Here is a 12,379-nt window from a genome sequence, read left to right as displayed (position 1 = left end):
ATCTTAACTCTCTAGAGACTTTTTTTTTATTTCCTGAATCTCTCCAACTTCGTTAATTACCGATTGTTCCAGTACCTCTGCAGTCGAAAACAGATTAACTGAATTTTTTTCCCTTATTCTATTTTTCTAGAAATTCTGCAAAGGATTCTCATTCAAGCAATACTACTTCAAAAATGATTGTTGGATCCCTCTTTTTAAGTTGTTTTGATGGATATTTACCACTCAATTTTATCGTATTGATTTTTGATTTCCATCACATAATAAATAACTTGGCATTCACTCCTGAAGCGACTTTTTCAGCCTACTCTCTTTCTGATAAAGGCGTCAGTTGACGGTCATTAATTCCAAACTAATGACTTGGGTGTTATTAGACTTAAGGTCATATGGAATGGATTCCATTATGTGAGAAATGAAACATTGTTGATGCCGTTTATAATTAGTGATAATGCTGGAGATTGAACTTCCCCCCAGTGTCCAAATAGCTATAAATCGGCCTTGCTACTTCCTTTAGGGAATAAAAGACGTTAGCGGAAGTAGACTAGATTAGCCTTATCTCCATGGAACAATGGTATACTGGAAATCGTCATCTATAGTGCTGAATATATATATATATATATATATATTCTTCAGATCTTCACGCTTTTTACATTGTAAAGTTTATGAAGAAAAGAAGGAAAGGAAGATCATGTACTAGCCATTGAAATCATAAATGACATTGTAGTAATAAAAAATCCCATTGAGAAACAAGTGGATAATAGTGTACTTATCGAGAAGATCGTCTGGAGAATTAATTCTGGATAGCTGATTAAATAAGAATCTGATAGAGAGTGAAAGACGTTGCTGTTGAGAGAAATGAAGCGGATAATTAACTGAATGGAGAGGATTTGTCTGCATGTTTATAAGCAGGCTATTTCCATTCTCTCTCTCTCTCTCTCTCTTTCTCTCTCTCTCTCTCTCTCGCTCTCTCTCTTAGAATATAAACTTTATGAAAGAGGAAAGGAAAATATGGCTCGGGAAAGGAAGCTCATGTACTGACCAGCTTTTATATTGAAATCTTAATGAAAAAGCATTGTGAATTCATCATGTAAACACGCATAGCATCTGTAGGTTACCTTAAACTTTCAAAAATGTCACAGTGAACAATTTGCGGATCATACTCATGAAGTTAAGCATTCCAAACCAATAATCATATTGGTTTGGAAGTAATACCATACATCAAAGCAATCAAACAGCGCTAAGAACCAATGAAGTTACAGAATGGAAAACAATAAATAGAGTCCATCAAGTATGCTCAGTATCACCATTCGTGTTTAACATCTGTATAGTTAAACAGAAAAGAAACGGAAGAAAAATATAAAGCCAGAAGAAGAAGTATAGAAGAGCACATGCAGTTAGCAAATGTATGACACTGACTTTAGTTGCTTCGGCTGTAATTCAAAACAACAATATCAAGGAATGCTATAACACAAATCCAGCCGATTAGAACTCTTGCTTGTGCATAGACGTCTCTGAATATCTCATTCCTTTAACTTAGTATTATGTCACACTTAAAAGTTATAATAATAATAAAAATAAAAAAACTAATACCTTTTATTCCCTTATAGGGAGTAGGAGAGGCTTTTTAATCCTATCTAGCATTTGGAGACTGAGTGGGCAGTTCAGTCTCCACCAGTAACCAATCAGAGATAGCTGGTCCATGACTATCACAAATTATAGGCGGCCGCCGATGAAGAGACAGGCAAACAAGTACTGCCATCTCTTGGTACCCTACCCTAACAGAATGTGTTATTCTCTGAAATAATGTAAGTTCTATGGTCGATTTTCTTGAGTTTACTGGACGAAAAATCCTAGTTTCCAGGAGAAAAAAACCCACTAACATGGATCCGACTAACTTCGACTAACTCGAAAACTCATCGAAGAAAGGCTTAGAAAAAGTTCCTGCAGTCAGTGACTAGACTTGAACTATGAGTCTATCTTTGGGCAGCCTAGCGCAGAGGATGCAAGCACCACTTCCATTGTGCTACACAGGCCTTCACAAGCATTTAAAAGTTAGAGATCGATAAAAACTGGGTTCTCTCATTGCTTTCAGTGTGAGGTAGCAACCGAGGTAAAATAAATGAATAAAAACAAAAGTGGACTCTTAATTATTGCTGCATTCTAAAATGGATTTGATTCAATGGATTCAGAGAAAAGATAAAAAAGAGCAAGTAACAGATTGTTCCTTCCTTTTCTAATAAGGCACCGTATGTGGATTTTCAATCAATGAAGATGAAGATTAAAAACCCTTCTTTTTCCTAAAGATGAGGCTGGTCTTAACTCTTCTAGGACCTTGATGATTTAATAAATTGGAGTTATGGGTGAAGGATAATAATTATGAATTTAATGTTACAAAATATGCACTTTAGTTTGAAAAGATTACACATTATCAATGGATTCAGAGTAAAGATAAAAAAGAACAAGCAACAGTGTTACTCCTTTTTTAATAAGGCACTCTATGTGGATTTTCAATCAATGAAGATGAAGATGAAAAACCCTTCTTTTTCCTAAAGTCCCGCCAGTCTTAACTCTTCTAGGACCTTTTCCACTCACCCTAAAAGACGTTGTAGTGCAGATGAATGATGAACTTTTACCTTCGGTATAAGTAAGTAATCATTGTAATGAGATGAATGCATTTATGACGTTGTTCAACAAACCTCATCTCATAAAAGTTGGAAATAATGCTGGCGCTAGATTTGAATATAACCGAAAAAGAAGCAAAACTGTTAGGATCCTGCTGTCATCAATAGAAGGCATTAGAACAACAATTTCAAGAACGGCATTTTTAGAGAGAAATTAAATTTCTCTCTAATCAATCTCAACAATTTCAAGAACGGCATTTTTAGAGAGAAATTAAATTCACGGGCCAATAAAGTAGTCATTCTTTGTGGACTTATCCAAAATAAGGTTAAAACAATTTTATTGTGGTGTTATAAAACCAAAAACTTTTCGTAGATTTGGCACGCGGAATAAATATAAAAGAAAATGTGTTCGTGATAATGGAGGTAACGAGATAAATGTGCTATCATTAGCTGTATGAAGATTAATACAGCCAATGATAGCCAATGAGGTTAAAAATCTGGAAGTTATGGTGGATAGCGTCTGAAATTCAAAGATCACATAACAAATACTTCAAGCACAATGTAGAGGATAATCGAGATTTTAAAACGATCAGACGTACGATATACGAGTATTTTTTTTTCATTCCAAGGCCTTGATACTACTGCACCTGACTGCTGTGATAATTATGAGGATAGATTGAGAGTGTGGACTAGATTCTAGTTAATCGTCTCCAGTTAACCAGAAGAGGGATGATATGATAGAGATATATAAATGTCTGAATAGATCATATAGGATGTCGCCCGAAATTTTTGTTATATTTAATATCGTAGTTTTGTTATATTGAAGGTGAGAAGAGAAGAGAACACGGGGGCACTCGTGGAATGTTTGTTTTGTGTGCGGTTAAAAAAGGCGGTGAAAGCTAGAATTTTCTCACCAAGAGCAGTGAGTGAGTGGAACAGTTTGTCTCTTGAAGTGATGTGTGCATCTAGTGTGAAGGAGTTTAACAGATGTGATAAGTTGTGTGAGTAATATGTAGCCTCCTTGAGAGTCCTTGACTCCCTGGAGGTCTCGAATAATAATAATAAGTATTGTTTTTATTTTACAAGGGTGTTACAAACAATAAGTTAAACCACATCACAGGTTGAAAGCGAATGCGAATCTATCGCAAGTCAGAGTGGAGAGAATGTTTGGTGTGTGTTTTTCCTCATATGCATCAAATAGGTATCATGCGATTTCAGCATCACTTACAAGAGGAAACAAGGCTTAAAACTTATATGTATATGTACATATACATATAAGTTTTAAGGATAATCTGATTTCTGCATTTTTAGGTTTCTATCCCTCTAGCACATAAAGGGATGGAACCCTAAATGATGATGGTTATGAATCTGGATTTATATATATATATATATATAAATATATATATATATAGCATATAAATATAAATATACATAATATAGCATATTATGTATATATATATATATATACATAATATGCTATAGTTAATCAGTCTGTTATGCAATTATCACTGTTTATAAGTTTCTCCTTTTTATTGCTTTTTATAGATCTCAACCTTTCTCACAACAGATTGAGTACGTTACCGGAAGAACTTCGAGAAGTGACTCCTATACAGCGATTGGACATCTCCCACAATGACTTTTTCACATTGCCCAGGGTAATATTCAAATTACCCAGACTTAGTGTAATAAACGCCAGGAAAAATTATATATCAGGTAAGTTTACTACTTCCTGAATAAAAGGAACAATTATTTGTGAATTTTCGGTTAAATAAACTTTAAAAGTGGGACATAGTGTTGTGATAGGATACAGCAAAAAAATTTATAGAATGGACTTTCTATAGAAAAAATAAACAAATAAACTCTGAACATCAAGAGAAACAAAATTTGTATTACAATATGAATAACGAAATCTAGTTAAATATTGATCAAACACTCTCATCTCATACTCTGACTGCTGGAGTGAGAACACATATGAGAATGTTAATAGTATGAATTAATGATTCCTTAAAACAATTCCGAAGGATATTGAAGACCAGCTGATGCATAATCTCGTTGCTCATGCTCTGCTGTGACATGCCAGGAAGAACTAGGAAGTATGGTTGATATATGAAGCTATAGATTTGTCGCCGAAGTGGCTAAGGCTATGAGGCCAGTATATTATGGCTTAACATCGAGTATGTGCTTCTACCCAGGACGCTCCGTAGATCAGTTGGTTTCGATGATGCTCTTTGGTTGGAAAGACTTGAGTTCAAATTCCACTTGGTATTCGAACCAAGACTTTTGGCAAGAATTCATTCTCTGCCTCTTTCTCTGTGTATTGCTATATCCAAGAAGTTCATTTCTTTATTCTGCATGAAACTACAAATCAGAACAAAATCAATATAAAATTCATCTGTGGATAAAATGAAACTATGCGAACTATTATCACTTATAGCCAACCACCTCTGATTTTTTGCATACGAACATAATCCATTTATCACAGCCACCATTCATTTCAACTGTCATTGTCCATTTCACTTGTGATTGACATAAACTGCCTTTGTAAAATAAAATAAAAACCAAAATAACTCTTCTAGCATCTTTATCCCTCAAAGGAAGTATACGAAACTCTTTTATCCCTAATTAAATTTTGAAAATTGGAGGCTAGTCTCCAGTTTTAGTTATCAGTGAAAACTGAACCCATGGATATCGGCGATCTAAGGACTGGGAATTAACAATCTACTTTTCCCCAGAAGAAAATCCCACTTTCTAGAGAAAGAAATAATTACTAAAACATTATTTTAGTTGTCGGAAATAATCAAATCTACTACAGTCTTTCTTCTGGAGGTTTAACGAAATGTTGACACAAATGCATCCAAATTCTCTAAAAAAATAATAAATAAACCTAGAGCGTATTTGTTCAAAAGGGAGTAAGAAAGGCTCCTTTAACCCTAAGTAATTTTGGATTAGAGTTAGGAAGTCAGTCTCCATCTTCAAGCCTTCACTGATAGTTGACAAATCAATGAATCAAGGCTTTTCAGGAGGGGAGAGAGAGAGAGAGAGAGAGATAATAGTACGAGTTAATGAAAGTTAACGAGTTAACTTTCATTAACTCGTTACCCAAAAAGCTAATATTCGTATTCTGTCTCTTTTCTGAAAGGTAAAAAAATGACGGATTAAGCAAGATGGACTAACTCTAGATCCCGTTAAAAAGTTCCTCTAGTCGGCGTCTAGACTCGACCCTATAACGCTCTTCCTTTGGACAATCTAAAGTAAACACCATTTCCATAGATATCTGCATTCACTATTTCATGTCAAATTATATATATGATTCTTAATATGAGAAAGCTAATAAGCAGATATATTTGGAACGTCACTTTTTTCTTTTTTTTTGCTGGGGTTTCCTTGTTTCATTCAATCAGCTTCATTTGCTGTCTCAACTGCTCTGTAGGTTACCATAAATTCTTCAATATTTTAATATCTTTTTCTGTATATATTGATTTGTCTAATCAAAATTTTCCATACAGTGGGATACCTCTCCATGGTTTCTCTAATATCTACAGTTCCAAGATTTTTTTCCCCTTTAATAGTTTTTTTCAAAAAATAAGCAGAGAGAAATTGTTAGTAGTTTCTATTATCAAATACTACACTGTGTTAAACAGTCCTCACCACTGAGACCAGGAAATGAAAATACCCTTTATAACGTATTTTCAACTGAAGGTGAGGTAGATTAACTTATCTAATTCGTACATAGGTGGAATGTTTTTTTCTCCCATAAGCTAGTTTTTTTTTTTCATCTCACAAAACAGAAAGCTTATCCAAATGAACTTGGGGTATAATTTCATCCACTCTCACTTAAGCCCTCTTTTCTCTCTTAACACACTCCATTCCTCATTTGGTCAAAGTTCTGGGAATCCTATTGATGTTATCGCACCGCTGGGTAACTTGGACTGTAACTTATTGCAGATTTTTTTCTCCTGGTATCATTTTCATCCAATGTGCCCTTTGGTAATATATAGTGAAAATGGGAGTGATATAGTCATTTTTATTAATTCTTTCTGCTTTATTTCAATACACAGGAAACAATAAACTTAAATATACAATCAGAAACACTATTCTGATCGAATATTTAAGTGAATCATATCAAAATTAACTTCGCTCCTTTTTTTGAGTCTTTGATTCAAAGTTGATTTCTGAAAGCCTATACAACATTTTCAAAATAAATAAAAAAATGCCTCTTATCAAAAAAGCCAACTCAATTTCGAAGAAAAATTGATAGTAAAAAGCTGAATAAATCGTGCATTTTGGTCCTTTGCTGAAGGCCATTGGTCACAAAATGTGTCAAACCTTCCGCACATCGTTTCCATTACCAGATGGTATTACTTCGCCATCACAAAACGGCAAAACTTCCCCCTTTCAGAACTATTTTACTTCAAATACTGGTAATGATAAAGAATTTCTTTCCATAAATATCCATCCTTATTTATAGCCGGTGGAAAGATAGAAACTTTGAAAGTTTCCGAAAATCGACCAAAGGGATTATGAGGATACAATCCTTGGTATTGCGCTTATAAGTTCTCTGGTCAATTTTCGGAAACTTTCAAAGTTTGTGTTGTTTCTTGAGCTATTCAGTAAGGATTGGTCTTTATCATTGCCTATTTCTATCTATTTGTAAATTCGTTTCAAATTTGCCAAATATGGAAGAAGTCCTGTTCACAGAAACGGCATAAATCTAGTGTAACAGTTTTGTCTAATTGTTTATTTGATATGGAAATATGACGTAGTTAGTGGACACAAGGATAACAAGATAATGAAGCATAAATCATCGTTTCTGAAGGTATGTTTGAAACATTAATCATATATGATGGAATGACACCAACTGCTAAATCGTTGGAACCATTTGAAGCATGGAAACATAGTTTGTTTAAAATGCCGTTTAGCTCTATTCAAAACATGGAGAGATCTCGTGATGATAAGCTCTTAATTAACTACACAATATTATTAGCTTTGTATGAATGAATCTGCCATAGAATTTTTTTAAAATAACGTTTCAAATTTAGGTACTCTTAACCCTCTTTATATTATATTTATTTGTTATGATATTTGAATGTTTTCATTAATTTTTATTTTTTATTTTTTTAGAAGTCGAAGTGACGAGAATAAAAGCAGCACCAGCTTTAAGAGAACTAAATCTAGAAGAAAATCCATTGACTCGCACATCTTATATTCAACTACAAGGACTACAAGGATCCAGGTGTTTAGTACAACTCAGTGATCTTCGAGATGATGATGATTCAGATCTAGATTTTGACGAGACACCTCCAAATAGTAGTGTTTAGTGTAATACTTTAGTCAATTAGACTAGAGAATATTTTTTATAAATCTCGATACTCGAGATTATGTGCTAATTATAAAATATGCACCCGCTGCGAATCGCAGATTAAGTTTCGCAAGAAACCTGATAGTGAAGTGCCTTAATATGAGCGGGTTTTGTATAATGCATATTGATGTGTATATGTTTGCGTCTTTATATTTTTTATTAGGTCGAATATCGTTGTATCGCAACAGTACCACGCATGGCTAACTTATACACACATCTACCTAATTTTAATTATTTTTCTTTTTCCCGGTAGAGGGCCAAATCGGAGGAATATCGCAGCGGTTTATTTATCTTTACAGGGATTCTTTGCGTTGCATTTATACGTATTTTAAAGCTTTCTATTACTGATTAGTGAAATTCATAATGCCGCAGTTACCTTACAAGCTGACGACTTCGCTTATGAATAAAATCAGACTAGAATTAGGTCAGTACGGAGCATTTTAATTTCGGTTTAATGCGAAAGGCTTTAGCAGATTATTATAATAAAATCTCAATAATGCGTAATGACAAATAGTAATAACGGTGTTACCTTGAAAGCCTAAAGCTTTAAAAATATGCAATACTATGATGTATTTTAAATAGTATTTCTTCTTAGCAGTTTTCAAGAAAAGTTAAAATTTATTCGTTGTAAAATATTTGAAATTTAAATTGCTTTCTGCCCTATATTCCATTATATATTCCACCAGCCAACGAAAGTTAATTATAAAAATGGAATATCAACAAACATTGATAATAAATATATACAAATTTACATACGTAAAATTTTAAGCACGCATTCCCCTACACAACAATGAAAGCTATGTGAATTTAAAAAAATAAATAAATAAAATAGAATAAATGCGTATATTTCACAATTTAGACGATTTTTGCAACGAATGGTACGAGTACGTGATGTGATAAATTATTAATTTGTTTAAAGAGGTGAGAAAATGCGAATTGTCATTTTTTTAAATCAAACTTTTCAATACGAAAATATTTTTAAGCAAATAATTTTATAACTATAATGTATATATATATGACTATATATACTGTAATTAATAATATCAACTGGCTTTGCCAGATGTGTGTATGATAACACCGGCTTTTATAAAGAATGCTGATTTTGTATTTATATTTATTCAATTAAAGAATGTATCTGAAACAACGTTTCTCTCTCTTTCAATAAAACTTTTATCAATTTTGCAATGTTTATTAGAATGTAATTAACATCCATCTTTCTGTCATGATAAGAGATGTAGCAAGAGAATAACTGCTCCAAGTATTAAAGCCAAGTAGAGAAGCCTTTCTTTTCGTATAATTAGTATGCATCATCAGTGGCAGTTACAGGCATTTAGAGGTGCCCAACCTGCACATGTGCTTGAATTTCATAACGTTAATTTTTATTAGCACAAGATGTTTAATCTTATATCTATTGAATATATTTTGTTTGTAAATTGCGTGAGTTCTTCTAGTCGGTGCCTGTTTTTGAAGATGAAAACTTGAGTTTAGTTGCAGGGCCAAGTAAATCTCCCCTCCATCCATATGAGACTGACTAACCCTCCTTCAGTTGAAAAGTCCTCATAAAATATCTTCACGTCTTAGACGGGATTCGAACTCAAGTTTTTCCAACCAAAGGGCATCCTCGATACCGACGGAGCTACAGAGGCTGGCCTCATATAAACTTAATTAATGCAATAATTAAGCAGTTATTTTTATGTCTGCTGGATGTGCGTTCTTTGCTGGTTGGTCTATTCTGCAGAGAGTGGAGATAAACATGAGTTCCAGAAGAAAATTGTCCCTTCTGGAATTTATGTTTATCTTCACATTACTAACTTTTTAGCTATTTCCCAATGAAAATTCGTTTCTCTCCATGTGAAACCAACTGTTATTTTCAGCTGAAAAGTTATTAGAAATGTGTCATCTAAAAAGAGATTCGAGCATCAATCATAGAAATAACCAAAACACGTCATTAACACCGACTGCGCTAGAGAGGCAATAAAATAATATAATACGTAATTATATGAAGAGCCAATGGCATCAATTCGACGACATGAACTTACTTAAGTTAAGGGATATTACATCCCATATTGTTTCATAGCCAAATAAGAAACTCAAAGAGTTTCATGCCGAATATAGAAACTATATAACGTTCGGCGATTCCAAGCGTAAGCAAATACCTGGATAGTGCAACACCTGACCCATTTGATAGTGCAAACAGAGGAACTCTTAATAAGGGTGGAGCAAGCTCCGATCACTATTCTTGGTATTTACCCATAATGTGAACTTAGCTCCTAGGAGCTGTATTACTGTTCTACACTACCCAGACCGATTTCAACTTTTTTGTATAGGTGAAGCGGGCTCTTAAAATAAGACGATCCCGAAAGATCGCCCAACTCAGCGTTGTTCCACTCAGTGACAGGCTCACCCCGTCACCGAGAAGAACTTCTCAGCATTGGCTCTACCCAGTGGCAGGCTCACCCCCCCCCTACCACCACCAAGCAGAGCCATAATCGCAGCGGTGGCCCCACTCAGAGACAGGCAAAAACCTACCTCTAAGTGGAGCCTCTCAAAGCCAGATCCGTCCCCCACCGGTTTCCACCCTCATTGGGGCTCATCAGTGAGTAGGTAAATCTAGTTAATACCAAGTTTGTAGCGAACAGAACTTACATCCCTTCTATCAAAATTGCCAAGAAGGTGTCCTAATAAATTACTAATTATATGAAGAGCCAATGACTTCATTTCGGCGACATGAACTTATTTAAGTTAAGGGATATTACATCCCATATTGTTTCATAGCCGAATAAGAAACTCAAAGAGTTTCATGCCGAATATAGAAACTATATAAAGTTCGGCGATTCCAAGCGTAAGCAAATACCTGGATAGTGCAGCACCTGACCCATTTGGTAGTGCAAACTGAGGCAACTCATAGTAAGCCCCACACTTTATATAATTTCTATATTAGGCATAAAACTCTTTGAATTTCTTATTCGGCTAAGAAACAATATCGGAAGTAATATCCCTTAACTTAAATAAGTTCATGTTGCTGAATTGAAGCCATTGGCTCTTCATATAATTAGTAATTTATTAGGACACCTTCTTGGCAATTCTCATAGAAGGGATGTAAGTTCTATTCGCTACAAACTTGGTATTAACTAGGTCTACCTACTTACTGATGAGACCCCAATAAGGGTGGAAACCGGTGTGGGGAGGAGCTAGCTTTGACAGGCTCTGCTTGGAGGTAGGTTTTTTCCTGTCTCTAAGTGGGGCCACTGTTGAGATTATGACTCTGCTTGGTGGTGGAGTGAGCCTGCCACTGGGTAGAGCCAATGCTGAGAAGTTCTTCTCGGTGACGGGGTGAGCCTGTCACTGAGTGGAACAACGCTGAGTTGAGCGATCTTTTTGGATCGTTTTATTTTTAAAGCCCGCTTCACCTATACAAAAAGGTTGAAACCGGTCTGGGTAGTGACCTTCTCTCATAATGTAAAACAGTAATACAGCTCCTAGGAGCTAAGTTCATATTATGGGTAAATACCAAGAATAGTGATCGGAGCTTGCTCCACCCTTACTATGAGTTGCCTCAGTTTGCACTACCAAATGGGTCAGGTGTTGCACTATCCAGGTATTTGCTTACGCTTGGAATCGCCGAACTTTATATAGTTTCTATATTCGGCATGAAACTCTTTGAATTTCTTATTCAGCTAAGAAACAATATGGGATGTAATATCCCTTAACTTAAATAATATAATACGATTCATACAAGAAAGCTTCATTTTACGAAGGAGTTAGGTTCTTAGTCCATTGTTCGAAAATTGAGATAAAATTATAATATATTTAAATTGAGTTGGTTCCTTCAGTACGAATGACTTCCACAAATGACTGTTTTCCACCAGCTTCTTCATCGATTTCATTAAACAAGGACTTTGCCTTGTCCATGATTACTGCTTGAGTTACAGGAATGCTGTTTGTCTTCATATCGTCAATCCACAGTACTAATCATTTTCTATTTTTTTCCCATTTCTTCATTCTTTGAATATGACGTTCTTGACACTTTTGCGTTAATAATTCCTGCTATTGTTGAAACTATAGAAGATGTTAACTTTAATGCTTTACATATATCAGAATCACTTAATTCAATACGGCGAATCACTTCCATTTTTTCCTGAATGGTAAGTGAGTTTCTTTTTTCTTTTTTTCTTTTTTAAACTGTGGAAGACTCTTACTCGGCTATACGTTTAGATGACATTTTTAATTTATTATTTAAATACCAATATTAATAAACACTTTCACTTTTTAGCAGTCTTGCCAACACAATTCACGGTGGACCAAAACGTAAACAAACTATTTTGTCATCTCTACGGAGAATGCTAGAGAGTATAAAACAAAGGACAATCGCGAATGCTGTCTAGATGCTGATTTTGAAAAT

At 34.6% G+C, this 12,379-nt stretch overlaps 1 protein-coding gene across 1 annotated transcript in view; it reads left to right on the top strand.

Annotated features, from left to right (window-relative positions):
• Positions 1 to 9,124, top strand: part of Sclp (leucine rich repeat containing protein 20 sclp) — a 40,252-nt gene extending 31,128 nt beyond the window's left edge. The window contains exons 3-4 of the mRNA XM_090409505.1: positions 4,164 to 4,331; positions 7,740 to 9,124. Coding sequence (XP_090265631.1) covers positions 4,164 to 4,331; positions 7,740 to 7,936 — 365 coding nt within the window. The 3' untranslated portion in view covers positions 7,937 to 9,124. The remainder of the gene's footprint in view (positions 1 to 4,163; positions 4,332 to 7,739) is intronic.
• The last annotated feature ends 3,255 nt before the right edge of the window (positions 9,125 to 12,379 follow it).

Source organism: Typopeltis vanoorti, chromosome 19 (genome assembly GCF_054136105.1).
Source record: "Typopeltis vanoorti isolate ZY-2024b chromosome 19, IOZ_Tvanoo_1.0, whole genome shotgun sequence".
Lineage (NCBI taxonomy): Eukaryota > Metazoa > Arthropoda > Arachnida > Uropygi > Thelyphonidae > Typopeltis > Typopeltis vanoorti.
Note: the sequence above shows the minus strand (reverse complement) of the source record. Positions and strands in the feature narration are given on the sequence as shown.